General features: G+C 43.3%; 2 protein-coding genes across 6 annotated transcripts in view; both read left to right on the forward strand.

Annotated features, from left to right (window-relative positions):
* cep295 (centrosomal protein 295) overlaps positions 1 to 3,680 on the forward strand; it is a 57,294-nt gene extending 53,614 nt beyond the window's left edge. For all 4 annotated transcript variants that reach the window (XM_077207510.1, XM_077207509.1, XM_077207512.1 and 1 more), the window contains exons 28-30: positions 731 to 977; positions 3,058 to 3,157; positions 3,542 to 3,680. In XM_077207510.1, the coding sequence (XP_077063625.1) occupies positions 731 to 977; positions 3,058 to 3,157; positions 3,542 to 3,580 (386 nt within the window). In that variant the 3' untranslated portion in view covers positions 3,581 to 3,680. The remainder of the gene's footprint in view (positions 1 to 730; positions 978 to 3,057; positions 3,158 to 3,541) is intronic.
* A 5,030-nt stretch (positions 3,681 to 8,710) lies between these two features.
* On the forward strand, positions 8,711 to 18,035 carry psph (phosphoserine phosphatase). 2 transcript variants are annotated; one of them, XM_077207550.1, is made up of 6 exons: positions 8,711 to 8,832; positions 9,228 to 9,375; positions 10,065 to 10,199; positions 11,164 to 11,309; positions 12,720 to 12,868; positions 17,690 to 18,035. In XM_077207550.1, exons 2-6 carry the CDS (start codon positions 9,236 to 9,238, stop codon positions 17,798 to 17,800), a joined length of 681 nt encoding a protein of 226 aa, XP_077063665.1. In that variant the 5' UTR covers positions 8,711 to 8,832; positions 9,228 to 9,235; the 3' UTR covers positions 17,801 to 18,035. The 2 variants fall into 2 exon arrangements, with proteins under 2 accessions (XP_077063665.1, XP_077063666.1); XM_077207551.1 differs by lacking the exons at positions 8,711 to 8,832; positions 9,228 to 9,375 and adding an exon at positions 9,837 to 9,960.
* Positions 18,036 to 18,067: the final 32 nt, after the last annotated feature.

The following is an 18,067-nucleotide window of genomic DNA, read 5'->3' on the forward strand; positions in this document are numbered from 1 at the left end:
TCATGTTGTTCAACCTCGTAAGACATTCGTTCATCTTCGGAACACAAATTAAGATATTTTTGATGAAATCTGTGAGCTGGATCACTCCTCCATAGGCTTCTAAGGGATTGACACTTGCCAGCCCCGAAAAGTTATTAAAGACGTCGTTAAAATAGTCCAAGTGACTACACTGGCTCAATCTTAAGTTTATCAAACGATGAGAATACTTTTTGTGTGCAAAAAAAAACAAAAATAACGACTTTATTTCAACAACAGAAGCTTACGCTGTTACACTAGTGAACTCACTCGAGGCAGAGAAGGAAATGAATAGTTGAAATATTTGTTTTTGCGCTCAAAAAGTATTCTCGTTGCTTGATAAAGATTGAGCCACTGTAGTCACTTGGACTATTTTAACGATGTCTTTAATGACTTTTCGGGGCTGGCAAGTTTCAATCCCTTAGAAGCCTATGGAGGAGTGATCCAGCTCTCAGATTTAATCAAAAATATCTTAATTTGTGTTCTGAAGAGGAACAAAGGTCTTACGGGGATGAACAACATGAGGGTGAGTAATTACTGACAGAATTTACATTTTTGGGTGAACTATCCCTTTAAGCACGAAGAATAATGTACTTTTTTTTGGTAATCACAGCTTTGAACGATTCCGTAATCGTGACATCCGTAATCGCGATTAGAAATTTGATTAATTGTGCCTAGCCGTAGCGTGTCTGCAGCATGTGTGTCTGTGTTGCAGTGATGCTGCTGGAGTTTCAGAGCTCTCCTGCTCAGCGTCAGCGGCGGGACGGTCTGGCTCACAGGTCAGCGCTCAGGGTCGCACAGATCCGAGCCAGACGCTCGGTGTCACACAGGCTTCCCACCGCAGCGCACGCTGATGAGGCGAGCACGCCTGAAAACGCACTGAAGAGTGTTGCTGAGGTCAGGGTCTGCAGCGCCGCTCAGAGACGCGTGGAGGAGCCAGAGATGCACCGGCGCACTGAGAGGTACGGCATGCTAATATTAGTTACTACGGCTTTGTTAATATTAGTTAATGTTAATTTCTTGCATTGCATTGATATGTAAAGTAAGGGTTCTCTGATCGTTATAGACTTATATAGTTTGATCATTCTCTATAAGAGCTGATCAGATGATGCAAAACTCAAGACAGTTTTTCTATGCACAGCTCAAATTGAATCGCTACATTACTCAGTCTCGCAGCTCTACCAGGTGTCTGATAAGGACAATATATCTGCAATGTCTTTTTTTTCGAGGAGAGGAGACATCGCAACGACAGCAAGAAACTAGAGCTCTGATATTTTCGCGCTCATTCACAGCGGTGTACTTTCATTCCTCCCTAAAAGCCAGAACTTAACGTTCAGAACTTAACTTAAATATCCGCTAGATCAGGGATTGTCGTTAAACAGTCTGTTGCTGAACTGCAGGACGTGCTTGATGATAAATATGGGTATTAAAACTGCATTAAAGGTGCGGAAGTGATGCTGTTCCTCAAGCGGCTTTCTGTTTAAAGTGACAGCAGCCTAATATCCCTGCTGATGGATATTATACTGCTTAATTTTTTATACTTAAAATTATGGCTGGGTATTGAGACAAATTTCACAATTCGATTAGATTTCGATTCACAAGCTTTCGATTCAATATTGATTATTCTGGATATCAGGTACAATACATGGCACATTTTCTCAAGGAAAACAAATCTCTTAACTATTATTGTAAACTATGGGGGTCAGTTGTAGCAGGCTTCATTAGCCTACTATAATATTGAAGGTAAAAAATAACTGATTTGTATACAAACACTTAAATTACACATTTATTTTTCTAATAATACATTTATTTGAAATATAAACATTTAAATGGTGGATGTCATAAAAACTTGCCAGATTTATTCAAACGTTCATTAAATATTGAAGAACAAAAAATTATAATGAATGCGTAATATGGTGCATATATTAGCAAAATGCTCCTCTCTAGAGTTAATTTTTCTAGCTGACTAATGAGTTTATGGTCACTTGCTATGGATATGGACATTTATCTGAGGTAAATGTGACGTTACATGACATTGTTTACATTAATGTTTTTCACTGACGTCTTTCCGCGGTTGAAACACTGATTGAGCGATTCCATGTAACATGAAAAGTTGTACTCTATCTTTTAACACACTTTCAGATGCTCATGAATGTTTATTTCACGCTGTAACTGATAATATAAAGGTGGAAGATAAGATGCGCCCGTGCTGCTGCTTCTCTTGAGCTGCGCCAGAGCGATCTCACGCCACAGCGTCAAAGCGGTGTTTCTTTTTGAATTTCGTAAGAAAATGGACGTAATTTTAAATCTGAGACCGTTTCATATCAATTGTAACAAAGCACAAAGATTATTGCGTTTATTTGATGGGATGCGCGCTACAATGTTCCATTCATCAACTATGACTATTGCCTAATCAATTCTTGGGATTTTAAGAATCGATATCGATTAAAATCAAGAAATCGTTGTTTTTTTTACCCAGCCCTACTTAAGATACATTAAGAAAAGTATTATTTATCTCAGTGACTGTATCTGTGATTGGTATCGGACAATAAAGCTTCCAGTAATCTGTGATCGGCCCCAAAAACCTGATCCTTATTGCAAAACTCATGAGGGCCTTTGAAGATTGGTGTAAAATGTTTGTAAATCATGTTTGCTCACTCAATAATTGTCACACTGAACAAAGTTGCACCCAGACCATGTCATCTGCATATTTAAAAAGACCAGCTGTATTACTCTTAATTTGTAGCTCATTGGTATATATTGAAAATAAAAGTGGGAACTAAACACAATCCTGTGGAGCTCGTATTTAAAACCAGTTCTCTTGAAAATATGCCCTTCTGCAGTCCATCTGAAAAAGTCCTTGATCAATATATAAAGCCAGAATCTACATTCACATGTGGTGATAGACGAGCATGCGTAATATTAAACGCTGAAGTAAAATGAACAGTGCCAGTGCTTTAGATTTGGATCCCTGAATATGCTTTGCTATGAAATCGGTCAACATAAGTGTGGTTTGTGCCTGAACTTCCTGTTGGGTTTCAGATTGTACAGTCAGTTAGAGGAAGTGAAACAGCAGAAGGAGTCCCGGAGCCGCCAGGAGTCGTACGCCAAGAACCGGGAGAAAGCCAGAGACTTCCATAGGGTGAGACGCACGACCAGCACACACATTCATCACACATGATTATCTCGGTCACTTGACTGGATGAGTCTCACCGATACTGGAAACACGGTGCACATGGAAATCAAAAATGACCCGTGCACAGGAACATTCCTCAAAGGATCAGCTTGATGGGAACTTTGGGACTCTTTCCTCAGATTTACACATGAACGGGCAATAAACCAAGCAAGAGCTGCTGCTCAAGTCTGAGATGTCTGATTTAGGTTTCTCACACGCCTCACATTTTATTTCTTGAATATTCAAGTGAATCTTCAGGTCATAATTCACTCCAAAAGCAGACAGGATAGTCATGTGTTATACAGATACGGACACGATGAGATCTGTGACGCACCTCTCTCTCTTTTACAGAAGACTCTGGAGAAACTGAGGGCCAAACTCCAGCCGTGACGTCTGTGGAGGACCGTTTCTGCTGTTTGTGTTAGTCTCAAGCACTTTTATTTATACGTCTGTATGTTGTGTATTTTAAGTAAAATGTTCTTTGAATTAATAGTTGTCTGTGAATATCCCTGAAAGCGATTGGTGGTGTAATTGGAAAAACGATATCCTGCTGTAACGGGACATCTGTAGATGCTGATGTCACGAGCACACACACTGTCCCAATCCCAAATAAGAGTCTTTTATTCACAGATCATTGTGAAATGAATGGGGAGCTCTTAAAGCAACACCAAGGAACTAGAGATGCGTGGATGGGCTATTATTTCATCCGCAACCGCATCACAAAACTCATCGTCCGCCCGCCATCCGCTGACTGGGCGATACAAGGCGCTGCTGATGACAGCCGCGAGACTAGAAAGCTCTCAGAATATCAGCAGTGAACTCCGTCTCCGATCGGCACGCAGGGACAAAAATAAATAAATAGCCTAAATTAAACGCGCTTTGGCAAACCTGACCTTATCTGATAGGCTACTGTACAATATTTTCATTGTAGCCTAATGGAAAACGCATTTTAGCACATAATTTCAACACTTTTCTGACCTTCTATTTCCTTTGTTTTTAATTCTCCTTTTTTGAGTGTCACATACCTCCTGATGAAGATTTGACCATTACAAAGTGTGCTTTTTTATTTTTATTTTTATTTTATTTTTTGGATGTAGATATACTCAGATAACAATATTTAACAATGTATACATATATTTTTCATTTGATTGGTTCAACCGCCCGCCACCCGCCCGAATTTAATTTAAAAAAAAACTTTGTCACGCTGTTTATCCGAGGAGTCCGCGGCTGTAACCGCCAACCGCGCATCTCTACAAGGAACTTTTCCTCTGCAGACGCCCTACAGGTTGGAAGCGGAATTGTCCATTACCGCTGTCGTAAATAATTTAGCCTACCGCAGGCTACTATCGCACGCGCATGCTCTGTTTATCCAGCACCGGCTTTGGAATCAACAATGGCCACAGACAAGGTAGAGTATGATGCATGATTTTATGAAAGACATCACAAACGAAGAAAACTATGTATGCCGTAAAGCAGTCGAAATTTGTAGTTCTTTTTGTGCTCCGGTTACTACCCGAAACCTGAAGTTACATAGTGCCAGTAAAAGCGATACAGACCACGTCAGGCTATGGCAGACGTGTCATTTAACCTATTGTAAGTCGATGTACCATCACAAGGGTCTTATAAATATATTATGTAGGTTGAGAAACTACATAGTGTTACTTTAAAGTAATCACCAGTGAGCGTAGAGCACTGCTCCGCTAGCAGGGGTTTCAGTGCGTCATGGTCCGGATTTTGCTTTGGAAAGCATTTGGTCGCTCTATTTCCAGCGCTGTGAAACCCAACAGTGCAAATTTGTTGGTAAACTTGGACTGGAACTTAAGAGGCATGTGCTCTGAGATCTCATCCCTGTGGAAGATGTGTATGTGATCCATGAAGTGAACAAAGTGCAAACGCTTCGATTGATTGGCTAGAGGAGCTGTCAGTCTAGAACTGGTGGACCAATGGTGACGCCCCAATTTACATGAAACTCGAACTGTAACCTGTAGAAGAGCAAGCGCAGAACAGGGAAAGAAGAGCGAATTTGTTGGTAAACTTGGACTGGAACTTAAGAGGCATGTGCTCTGAGATCTCATCCCTGTGGAAGATGTGTACGTGATACAGAACAGGGAAAGAAGAGCGAAGAGGAAAACGGCACAAGTATACAAAAAAAATTATTTTATTTTCCTTGGTTTTATTACTCTGTCCTCTAGCCAATCAATCTGGCGGACTTCTCGGCATGGATGAAGGAACATCCCCTGCAGCTCAATCTGGCAAAGACTGAGCTTCTCGTCCTCCTTGCCAATCCGTCTCTACGGCACGACTTCACTATCCAGCTAGACTCATCCTCAATCACCTCATCAAGGTCAGTCAGAAATCTTGGAGTAATCTTTGATGACCAGCTAACCTTCACAGACCACATTTCAAAGACAGCTCGATCATGCAGGTTTGCAATGCACAACATCAGGAAGATCAGGCCTTTCCTAACTGAGCATGCAACACAACTTGTCCAGGCCCTGGTTATTTCTAGGCTTGATTACTGCAATGCTCTTCTAGCTGGTCTTCCATCATGTGCAACTAAACCCTTACAAATGATCCAGAATGCAGCTGCTCTTCTTGTCTTCAACGAGCCCAAAAGAGCCCACGTCACTCCGCTGTTCATCTCCCTGCATTGGCTACCACTCGCTGCTCGAATCAAGTTCAAGGCGCTGACACTTGCTTACAGATTGTCCACCGGCTCAGCTCCCTCCTACTTTCACTCGCTCCTACGGGTCTACATCCCTACCAGAAGCCTACGATCGGCCAAGGAGCGACGGCTCGTGGTGCCTTCACAGCGAGGCACAAAATCACTGTCCAGAACATTCTCATTCACGGTTCCATGCTGGTGGAATGACCTACCCACCCTCGTCCGGAATGCAGAATCACTGACAGCATTCAAAAGACAACTGAAAACTCATCTCTTCCGTGAGCACTTAACATATAAAAAAAAAAAAAAAAACTTTTTCTTGAAATCTTCGCTTGTCTGGTTTATGCTACTCTTAGCAATGTTTGAACTTTGTATTCTGAGCACTTCTTGCGTTGTTTTTGCCTCTCCATGACTCGCTTGGTTTAATCCTCAAATGTAAGTCGCTTTGGATAAAAGCGTATGCTAAATGACTAAATGTAAATGTACTCTTGCATTTCCTGTCCATATTTTTTAAAGAAAAAATGAACAAGTTTTTGTTTAAAATATTTTTTAAAGTTTTTATCCATGCTTGTTTTTGATTCACGCGTATAATTTGATCCATGACCACGTTGTTTGCTATTCTGATAATTTTGCATAATTTTTTTCAGTTTGTGCAATATATTTTTACATGTGTTTTTACATTTTTGTTTTAAGCTTCTTTTTTTTTTATCCATGGCCGCAATACATTTGGCAGGATACTGATCCCATAGTTCTCTCAAATATTACACGCATACAAACCATGACATCCATATCAACACACCCACACAATTATCGCTGCATAATTTCTCCAATGGCTCTATAATATGCAGAAGCAGAAAACGGGAATAAAGTGAATATTTGCTTTATAGACCAGAAATGAGAAAATGGCATCTGTTAAAAAAATAATTATATTGAAGCTTTTCCAACCAAATAAAAGCCTTTTAACAAAGATTGCATCATTTACATAGTTAAATGGCCCTGCGATTAAAATTTGCTGTTTTTAATGTATTTCGATGGGAAAATTTTTGTCCAAATGGCACTGAGAGGAAGTATTTTGTGTTGCTAGTGAAAAATAGATTTATTAAAGGATTTATTAAAGGAAATGGTGGTGAAATGGTAAAATTCCAATAGAAATGCACACCTGTGCCAAAATGTATGCAGTTGCCATTAACAGGCAAAACTGATAAAAAATTAAAATAAACAGAACTGGCAAAAGACACGCACTCTCTAATAACATTCAGCACGCTAGTCTGGCATGTGTGACGTGGTTTCCAGTTTCCCTAACTCGCTCTGATGGCTAGAAAGCCTCTTGCTCCCCAATCTTCACTGCACAGCCGGTGTCTTCAGGACGGGTTACAGCGGAGTACATCTCAATATTTGTCACTTCTGATCGAAGGGTTTATATTGTGAGAGTCGCGTTCTACATGATTCATCCTGTTCAGGTTTGTGACGTCAGAAACACCAGCGATTTCACACCGTGTTTTTGAGACTGTCTTTGGTTCACTGCAGTTTTAAGGAGAAAATACTCAGCAATGCTGTCGAATTATGAATTTACACATGTTTTGTCTTAAAGCATATTAAAAACACCACATAGACATAAACAACATTAAAATCTGGATTTTCCCCACAGGGGGACTTTAAGGGTTCAACTAGCAGGGTTATATTAAGGGTAAGATCATTGATGGCTCCTCATTACCATAAAGCTAATGTTAACTATTTTCTTTATTTTTTTATCTATAGCATTTGCAATGATAAATTGCAACCTTACAACCACAGTTGTAATATAAATCTTTAGTGAAAAATCTATTTCCTGAACAGATAATCTATTATAAATTCTACAAGTTAGTAAAATTTACCACAACAAATACAACGAATTTTAGTAAGAGTGTGGTCATGAGTAGTTTAAAAAGCTTTCTGATTTATGTGGATGCAGGATGAATATTTTTTCATTAGTCTCTGTGGTTTTCTTTTTGTACTTGCTTGTTTCGGTTATTGCTGCCCACACACAGCACGTCTAGGTTATAGTCTGTAATCATATCAATTACAAAGAATGGTTTTGTTGAAAGGGATCTAGAATTAACCCGTATCTGATTTAATTAGTTGAACATTGATTAAATTACCCTTGAATGGACGGAGACAGGGAACACGGAGAATCATTAGGAAATGAGGAGGGAGAGTTGTAAAAACAAGATCTTTTTAGCACAGATCAGGTCGGGTGAGGTCTGTAGTTCACCAAAGCTCTTTCTGAGAGAGGAATTGTATATTGTGACAGTGCAAACAAATGACAGTATGATCCTCATTCCAGCCTGTCATCATAGGGTAACGGGCCGTCCCACGCATGAGACGGGGCTCAGTGCAGGTCTGGACATACTCTCATACTGTGTGTGTGTGTGTGTGTGTGTGTGTGTGTGTGTGTGTGTGTGTGTGTGTGTGTGTGTGTGAGAGAGAGAGAGAGAATGTGTGCGTTGCGTGTGATGTCTGTGCCTTCCTCCAAATTAGAAATTACGTAATAAAAAACATAGACAAGGTCGAGTAGTAGTTTTTATTTATTTGTTTTGTACAGTTCAAATGTAAAAATAGTTCTTTAATTTATTGTTTATAATTATTTTACATTCATTTAGTTTTACTGAGTTAATAGATCAAACGTTTTAAAAAAGACATTTAGGAATGATATTGGTATAAATGTTGTTTTTATGACATCATTACTACCGTACTATATTATCATTTTGTGGTTTTATTCTGAATGAGTATTCGCTTGACCTGTTTCGTCATAGCTAGGAAAACTACTGACCAATCAGAGTAGTATGTGAATGACATGAGTGTGATCTGATTGGCTGACTCCGTCCGTGATCTCAGTAGTAATGAATGGCAGATGACTGAGCGCACGCACAGAAACAGTTTGCCGGAGATTTGAACTAGCTCGTGACAGTCTAGAGGAATCTCATCCGCGCGCATTAAGGTAAGCCGCTACTACAATAGAGTGAAGACAGCGAAGTCGCAATCCTCGTAACGTGTCAAGTGTCTTGTTTTTTTGTGTGTGTGGAAAGTGTTCGAATATTATCTTAATTCTGAATGAGTTCTTCAAATTCTTGTGTTATCGTGTTTCCCGGTGGCGGCTCGCGCATCAAACCAGCTGATGCAACAACTCTGTGTTCGTCCAGATGAATGAATGCGTGCATTTAATGCTTCACTGCCTCTGTTGTGTACACGAGCGCGAGTGCTGCTGCATACTAAACACGCAGTTGGCACGCAGGCTCGTGTTGTGTCGTAATTCAGCGGCTCCTGCTGATGTTTACTAGCTCTTGCTGTAGTGGCGTCACCACGACTGCCTGTTTCCTGTTTCCTGTCGCTCAGGCTTCACCATGACAACCGCGGCTCACGCGCAGGAGCTCTTCAGGCGCGCGCAGGCCGTGTGCTTTGACGTGGACAGCACCGTGATCCGCGAGGAGGGCATCGACGAGCTCGCGAAGTTCTGCGGCGTCGGGGACGCGGTCACAGAGATGTCAGCACACACACACACACACACACACACACACGCCTTGTCCAAAATGGTCTTTGCACTTGATCACTTGTCTCTCTATTTGGCCCTAGTGTTAAAGGCGTAAAGACTGCAAATGTGTGTAGAACTTTTGATTACTTGATGGGACACGCTTAACTTGCTAAACAAATGCAAGTGTTTGAAGAGCTTTTATTTATTATATTTTAAATACTCTGCATTTTAAAATAAACTCCTACATTTTCTGTTCATTTCTGTTAATTTACAATTCTGGTGCTTCTAATTAAGTAATAAAAACCGTTGCAAAATGCAAATGTTGTAAAAACTCATCTTTGCACCAATACAATGTGCAACACTATGTTTTTACTACCAAATTATATGCATCTAATTAATTTAAATGACAGTGGAATGTTTTCCTCGACATCTCGCGAGTTCGTGGCGCATGAGTTGCCGAACATAATGCATTATGGGATACGCTTAGCCTAGAGATAGTGTGGGTTTAGTGTGCATTAAAGGCACTGCACTTAAAGACATGGGACAGTCTTGCTCACTTGAGAGCGCGTGCACGCGACAGGGAGTAAGACCGCAAGTGTGGGTATTTGGACAAGGCAACACACACACATGCACCCTAGCCATTGCTCAAACACACATAGCACTGGGTTTGAGAGCGCACCCCTGTGGTTGTGTGTCCGCAGGACCCGGAATGCCATGGGCGGCTCTGTCTCATTCCACACAGCTCTGAGTGAGCGTCTGTCCATCATCAAGTGCTCAAGGGAGCAGGTCAACAAACTGCTCACGGACCACCCGCCGCAGCTCACGCCAGGGATCAGGTACTCTAGCCCCGCTTTTGCAAAGTCTTTCAGCTTCATTGACTTGAAGGACTTGTGAATGTAACAACACAAAACGATACACATACAACAAAGGTAACAATAAGTTATAGTCTTGCTATAACTTAACTTTGTTATAACTGTCATAAAGGTAACAATATTATTGATACTTTTTTTTATTAAATAGTTTATGGCACCAGTAACTAAGGTTTCCAACAGAACTATTAAGATGTACACTAACTATACACTTTATATACACTATAAAAAAACTATACAATATACACTGTGCACACACTATTAATAAAGTTTTACACTTTATTTGCTATATACACTACAAACACGCTACACACAATATTTATACAAACTACACTATACACAGTATATACACCACACACACACTTTTTATACATTTACACTACACTTTACACCCTGTATGCACACTACAGTAGATGCACTATACACAGTATATACACTACACACACACACTTTTTATACATTTACACTACACTTTACACCCTGTATGCACACTACAGTAGATGCACTATACACAGTATATACACTACACACACACACTTTTTATACATTTACACTACACTTTACACCCTGTATGCACACTACACTAGATGCACAGTATATACACTAAAAACTACACACACTTTGTATACATTTACACCACATTAGATGCACTATACACAGTATATAAACTACACACACTTTTTATACATTTACACTACTTTACACCACTATACACAGTATATAAACTACACACTACACACACTTTTTATACATTTGCACTACACTTTACACCCTATACAGTACACTAGATAGTAGATACACTATACACTACACATTATATGCTATTGACAGTAAAATGAAGTACACTGTAAAGTACACGTGACCAGTGTGCGCTGAGCGCGCGTGTGTGTGTGTGCAGCTGTGCTGACGCGGTGTGTGTGTGTGTCCTCAGGGAGCTGGTGGACAGTCTTCATCAGCGCAGTGTGAAGGTCTTCCTCATCTCCGGTGGCTTCCGCTGCATCGTTGAACACGTGGCGTCGCAGCTCCACATTCCCCTGCACCACGTCTACGCTAACCGCCTCAAGTTTTACTTCAACGGTAAGAGGCGTCGTCCTGCCGCTGGCTCATGCGGCCGCTGGCACTACGTTTACATGCAACCAAATAATCCGCTAGTAATCGGGTTGACGGCGCAATCGGACTGAAAAGCCTTCATGCCTTAATCGATCCCAATGAGATTTCGATCGGATTGAAAGGGGTGGTTTATTCCTTTTTTAATTCGTTCGGGTCACATGACGTCACTGTAGCTTTGCGCCGCCATCTTTACGACCGACGGTCTCAGTAATGCCTGCAATATGTTGTGCAGTTGGCTGCATGTAAACGTAGCCCGTGAGTGATGAGGCGTGTGTGTTGTGCTGCATCAGGCGAGTAAAGCCTTTTTTATACTCGACGTGTCCGCACGAGCGCGAAGGTGCGTACGGCAAAAATGACGTCATTGCAGTGTGGGGGCGGTCGTGTGCGTTGGGTCCACAAGACCCCATTTCGCCTGGCGGTGTGTACGGCACTTTTTGTTAACATCGCGCGTGGTGGCGCATCCGAAGATGAACGACTTCGAAGCGACTTTGTCTGCATGTTTATGATCCTTCTATACACAGATACATTTGCATTGATGGGCGACCATAAAATCCTCTCATTTTGTGAATAGGAACACATTTGCATTGATGGGCGACCATAAAATCCTATCATTTTGTGAATAGGAACACATTTGCATTAAGCACCCAGTTTGCACTTGTCTAAAGTAACTGCTGACATTTACAAAATAAGCCTACAATAGCAGAAGTAAGCCCTGCTGATGAAATTAAGGTTTAAACACTCTTCAATAAGGCTTCTGTTGTTTTACTAGTTTACATGCAGTGAAAGTACAATAAACCTACTGCATTTATTACTTTAAAAATATATATATATATATGAATTTCAGCAATTAATAAACTACTAATAAACGGCAAACTACTTCTTCACTGCTAATGCCTGGTGGTTTAGAGCAATGGTTCCAAAACCTTTCCTGGCGCGCCCCCCCCCAACACTGCGTGTTTTCTTTGTCTCCCTGATCAAACACACCTGATTCAACTCATCAGCTCATTAACCCATGTGATTATGAGCTGATGATTTGAATCAGGTGTGTTTGATTGTGGAGACAAAGAAAACGCACAGTGTTGGGGGGCGCCAGGACTGGGTTTGGAGCCACTGGATTACAGAAGAATTACTCCGATTCGCCCCCTGTCGTTTCAAAGAATAGCACAACGGCGAGCGCGTCAAGTATAAACGCCTCGTCCGTTTTGGGAGGTGCGCGCACAGTCAGTGGAGACTCGCGCTCGTGCGGACACGTCGAGTATAAACAAGTCTTAACTGATGAGGCGTGTGTGTTGTGCTGTGTCAGGCAAGTAACTGATGAGGTGTGTGTTGTGCTGTGTCAGGCGAGTAACTGATGAGGTGTGTGTTGTGCTCTGTCAGGCGAGTACGCAGGGTTCGACGAGGCTCAGCCCACGGCGCAGTCGGGGGGGAAGGGCACGGTGATCCGCATGCTGAAGGAGCAGTACGGCTTCGAGAACGTGGTGATGATCGGAGACGGAGCCACTGATCTGGAGGCCTGTCCTCCTGCGGTGAGTACTTCACCAGACACACCCCAATCCACCCGGACCTGCATGCTCTGTGGGCCTGATCAATAGACAAGCTACACTACAGCCGGTCACCTGTGTTAGTGAGGGTGACTTCTTCTGTGCATTACTACTCCAACTTCCACTACTCTCCGTCTGGCCCTGATCCGCTAGGACGGTTCCCGCGGTTCAAGTCTTATTTTTACTTCTGAGAGGTCTTACATTTTAGATGACACTTTGGGTGCTTCTCAATCCTCATTTTTGCATCCTATTTGGGACCCCCTCGAAAACGAGATGATACATCTCAAGGGGTTTATAATAATAAACAAATTTGAATATATCCTCACTTCCTTTCTTCGCATCTCAGCTCCACCTGTAGGACACGAGGGAAGGAAATTAGGACGGAGGAATCGCATGAAAGCTTTTTTATGTAATACTTGACTCACTCGAGCGTCACTTCACCGCGTCAAAGGATCTACCCTTATGTTGTATTACTTTGGTTATTTAAGAAATTCAAAATAAATAATGATGAAGCAAGATACCCTGTTGAAATATGTGAGATGTTTGGTTTATATAAACTGCAAAGGTAAATTATAAATTAAAATTATTGTGACCAATGTGAAGGTGGCGGATAATTTAAAAATTGAAACACTTCCGCATAGGAAACCCCTGTGTCTCATGACTCCTCAATCCTCGATCCTCACTCCTCGATCCTCACTCCTCGATCCTCACTCCTCGATCCCAACTCCTCCATCCTCACTCGTGCATCCTCACTCCTCACTCCTGCGTCCTCACTCCAGCATCCTCACTCCTCGATCCTCACTCCTCGATCCAAACTCCTCCATCCTCACTCGTGCATCCTCACTCCTCACTCCTGCGTCCTCACTCCTGCGTCCTCACTCCTGCATCCTCACTCCTCCATCCTCACTCCTCCATCCTCACTCCTGCATACTCCTCCATCCTCTCTTCCATCCTCACTCCTCCATCCTCACTCTTCCATCCTCACTCTTCCATCCTCACTCTTCCATCCTCACTCCTCCATCTCCTCCATCCTCGATCCTCACTCCTGTCTCCTCACTCCTGCATCCTCACTCCTCCATCTCCTCGATCCTCACTCCTGTCTCCTCACTCCTGTCTCCTCACTCCTGTCTCCTCACTCCTGCATCCTCACTCCTGCATCCTCACTCCTCCATCTCCTCGATCCTCACTCCTGTCTCCTCACTCCTCACTCCTGTCTCCTCACTCCTGTCTCCTCACTCCTGCATCCTCACTCCTGCATCCTCACTCCTGCATCCTCCGTCCTCACTCCTCGGTCCCCACTCCTCGATCCCCACTCCTGCATCCTCACTCCTGCATCCTCACTCCTGCATCCTCACTCCTGCATCCTCACTCCTGCATCCTCACTCCTCCATCCTCACTCCTGCATCCTCACTCCTGCATCCTCACTCCTGCATCCTCACTCCTGCATCCTCACTCCTGCATCCTCACTCCTGCATCCTCACTCCTGGATCCTCACTCCTGGATCCTCACTCCTGGATCCTCACTCCTGCATCCTCACTCCTGCATCCTCACTCCTGCATCCTCACTCCTGCATCCTCACTCCTGCATCCTCACTCCTGGATCCTCACTCCTGCATCCTCACTCCTGCATCCTCACTCCTGCATCCTCACTCCTGCATCCTCACTCCTGCATCCTCACTCCTGGATCCTCACTCCTCACTCCTGCATCCTCACTCCTGGATCCTCACTCCTGCATCCTCACTCCTGCATCCTCACTCCTGCATCCTCACTCCTCGATCCTCACTCCTCCATGCTCACTCCTCCATGCTCACTCCTCCATGCTCACTCCTCCATGCTCACTCCTCAATCCTCACTCCTGCATCCTCCTCCATCCTCCATCCTCTCTTCCATCTTCCATCCTCACTCCTCCATCCTCACTCCTCCATCCTCGATCCCCACTCTTCGATCCTCACTCCTGGATCCTCACTCCTGCATCCTCACTCCTGCATCCTCACTCCTGGATCCTCACTCCTGGATCCTCACTCCTGCATCCTCACTCCTGCATCCTCACTCCTGGATCCTCACTCCTGGATCCTCACTCCTGCATCCTCACTCCTGCATCCTCACTCCTGCATCCTCACTCCTGCATCCTCACTCCTGGATCCTCACTCCTGCATCCTCACTCCTGCATCCTCACTCCTGCATCCTCACTCCTGCATCCTCACTCCTGCATCCTCACTCCTGGATCCTCACTCCTCACTCCTCACTCCTGCATCCTCACTCCTGCATCCTCACTCCTGCATCCTCACTCCTGCATCCTCACTCCTCCATGCTCACTCCTCCATGCTCACTCCTCCATGCTCACTCCTCCATGCTCACTCCTCAATCCTCACTCCTGCATCCTCCTCCATCCTCCATCCTCTCTTCCATCTTCCATCCTCACTCCTCCATCCTCACTCCTCCATCCTCGATCCCCACTCTTCGATCCTCACTCCTGGATCCTCACTCCTGCATCCTCACTCCTGCATCCTCACTCCTGGATCCTCACTCCTGGATCCTCACTCCTGCATCCTCACTCCTGCATCCTCACTCCTGGATCCTCACTCCTGCATCCTCACTCCTGCATCCTCACTCCTGCATCCTCACTCCTGCATCCTCACTCCTGCATCCTCACTCCTCCATCCTCACTCCTGCATCCTCACTCCTGCATCCTCACTCCTGCATCCTCACTCCTGGATCCTCACTCCTTGATCCTCACTCCTGGATCCTCACTCCTGGATCCTCACTCCTGGATCCTCACTCCTGCATCCTCACTCCTCGATCCTCACTCCTCGATCCTCACTCCTCCATGCTCACTCCTCCATGCTCACTCCTCCATGCTCACTCCTCCATGCTCACTCCTCAATCCCCACTCCTCGATCCTCACTCCTGCATCCTCCTCCATCCTCCATCCTCTCTTCCATCTTCCATCCTCACTCCTCCATCCTCACTCCTCCATCCTCGATCCCCACTCTTCGATCCCCACTCTTCGATCCTCACTCCTCCATCCTCACTCCTCCATCCTCACTCCTGTCTCCTCCATCCTCACTCCTGTCTCCTCCATCCTCACTCCTCCATCCTCACTCCTCCATCCTCACTCCATCCTCCATCCTCACTCCATCCTCCATCCTCACTCCATCCTCGATCCTCACTCCTCGATCCTCACTCCTCGATCCCCACTCCTCGATCCTCACTCCTCGATCCTCACTCCTCGATCCTCACTCCTCGATCCTCACTCCTCCATCCCCACTCCTCCATCCCCACTCCTCCATCCCCACTCCTCCATCCTCACTCCTCCTCGCGGTGCAATGAGAGAACTGAGATGTCCTTCAAGATGGCTGAGCTTGATCGGTTTCCGGGTCACAGGACGGAGGAACGAGGAGGGATATTGAGAAGCACCCTTTGACTTAGATGTATCTAAATTCTTCACCAAATTAAATTATTAAAAGAGAATATCTACGCTAATTCATTCTATCTTTGTGGATTTGCTTGTTCACATGACAATTCACGTCATTTACGACAGCATTACTCCTGCGGGTGAAAGGGGAGAGAAGGAGAAAAAAATGGGTAAATGTCAGTTCAATTGTAAGTAGAGCTGGGAATTGATTTCAGAAATAATCGTTTCCGAGGCCTTGGGAATCGAAAGTCGAAACCAATAGTGAATTCGTTTAATGATTCGATGGCCCATCACTTGCTTCTGTCCCGGATGAATGAGCCGGTTGAACGAATGACTCCCTCATCTCACTTAAGGCAGTGACTTGCTGCCACCTACTGGCTGTTTTAGTTTCATATTTAAAGTACCCTTTAATTAAAACGTTAAAATTAGAAATCATTTCATACTTAAAATATTGAATTAAAAAACAAAAACAATCTCATAGCATTAATAATGTTATTGTAGACATAGTGTAAATATATTAATGCTGCTTCTGTGTCTCATCTGCACTGCAAAGATGGATTATGTTGATAATAATATAGGGCTGTTACCAGTCAAATGAAATCATTATTCTAATAGAATTTAATTTGAATGTTAGAATTTGACATAAAATGTGATGCACACATCTAATAAGTTTAGAAAAAATGCCCTCGTATAGGTGAAAATGCCCCTGGAAACTAATGTAATGTGGCAAATATTCAGTTCACTACTGTGAACTGATCAGCTAATAGGTTATGAATAATATGAATGTCTTTGGCTGGTTTAGGCCTGTTGTTGACAGCTGACTCACTGTACCAGCACAAAAACACAATCACATTATCAACAAAACTGTGAAAATATCGAGATATTTTTTTTGTTGTTGTCAATATTGCACACCCCTGATATACAGTATTAATCTTGATTTCTTCAGGTCTTAAAAAGCCTTAAAGGATTAGTTCACCTCAAAATGAAAATTTCCTAATAATTTACTCACCCCAATGCCATCCAAAATATCCATGTCTTTCTTTCCTCAGTGGAAGAGAAAATAAGTTTTTTTGAGGAAAACATTTCTGGATTTTTCTTCGAATAATGGACTTAAATGGCAACCAGCGTTTTGAAGTCCAAATCAATGCAGTTTCAAAGGTCTTTGAAGTCCATTATTAGAAGAAAAATCCAAATTTGAGTTTCCTCAAACTTAATTTCTCTTCCACTGAGGAAAGAAAGACATGGATATCTTGGATGGCATTGGGGTGAGTAAATTATTAGGAAATTTTCATTTTGAGGTGAACTAATCCTTAAAATTTGTCTTTAAAAAGTGTGCAGCAAGGCTGGTCTTGGAGTCGTAGGTTAAGTTGCACTGCGGTCATGTCTTTCCAGAGCGCGTTCATCGGGTTCGGGGGGAACGTGGTGCGGCAGCAGGTGAAGGAGAAGTCCTCGTGGTACGTCACGAGTTTCGGAGAGCTGCTGAAAGAGCTGGAGAAGATCTAGAGTTGATGAGCACAGACCTGAGCTTAGCACCATCTTTGTGCCTTTCATAGCTTTTAACAAATTTTTAATGTCAATATGTTTTAGTATTTACTGAAATGGTTGTTTCAATAGAGCATAGTGCAAGAGGTCAGTTTGCACAATCAGTTTTCTGTGATGTACTGTGCGGTTTACCTTGCAACAAAAAAAAAAGAACACATAATATTGGTCAACAGCTAATAAAACAAAAGTAACAGCCGTTGGGCGTCTTTCATCTGTGTGAACATGACA

The sequence above is a fragment of the Siphateles boraxobius genome, unplaced genomic scaffold, assembly GCF_051911475.1.
Source record: "Siphateles boraxobius isolate OS27281-9 unplaced genomic scaffold, OSU_SipBor_1 6, whole genome shotgun sequence".
In the NCBI taxonomy this organism is placed as follows: Eukaryota; Metazoa; Chordata; class Actinopteri; order Cypriniformes; family Leuciscidae; genus Siphateles; species Siphateles boraxobius.

What these genes read in the sequence shown, in the direction of transcription:
- psph (XM_077207550.1), top strand. Translation starts at nt 9,236, where the DNA reads ATGACAACCGCGGCTCACGCGCAGGAGCTCTTCAGGCGCGCGCAGGCC. An exon ending in GGGGACGCGGTCACAGAGAT is followed by an intron (nt 9,376 to 10,064) that starts GTCAGCACACAC and finishes GTGTGTCCGCAG; the next exon opens with GACCCGGAATGCCATGGGCG. An exon ending in CAGCTCACGCCAGGGATCAG is followed by an intron (nt 10,200 to 11,163) that starts GTACTCTAGCCC and finishes GTGTGTCCTCAG; the next exon opens with GGAGCTGGTGGACAGTCTTC.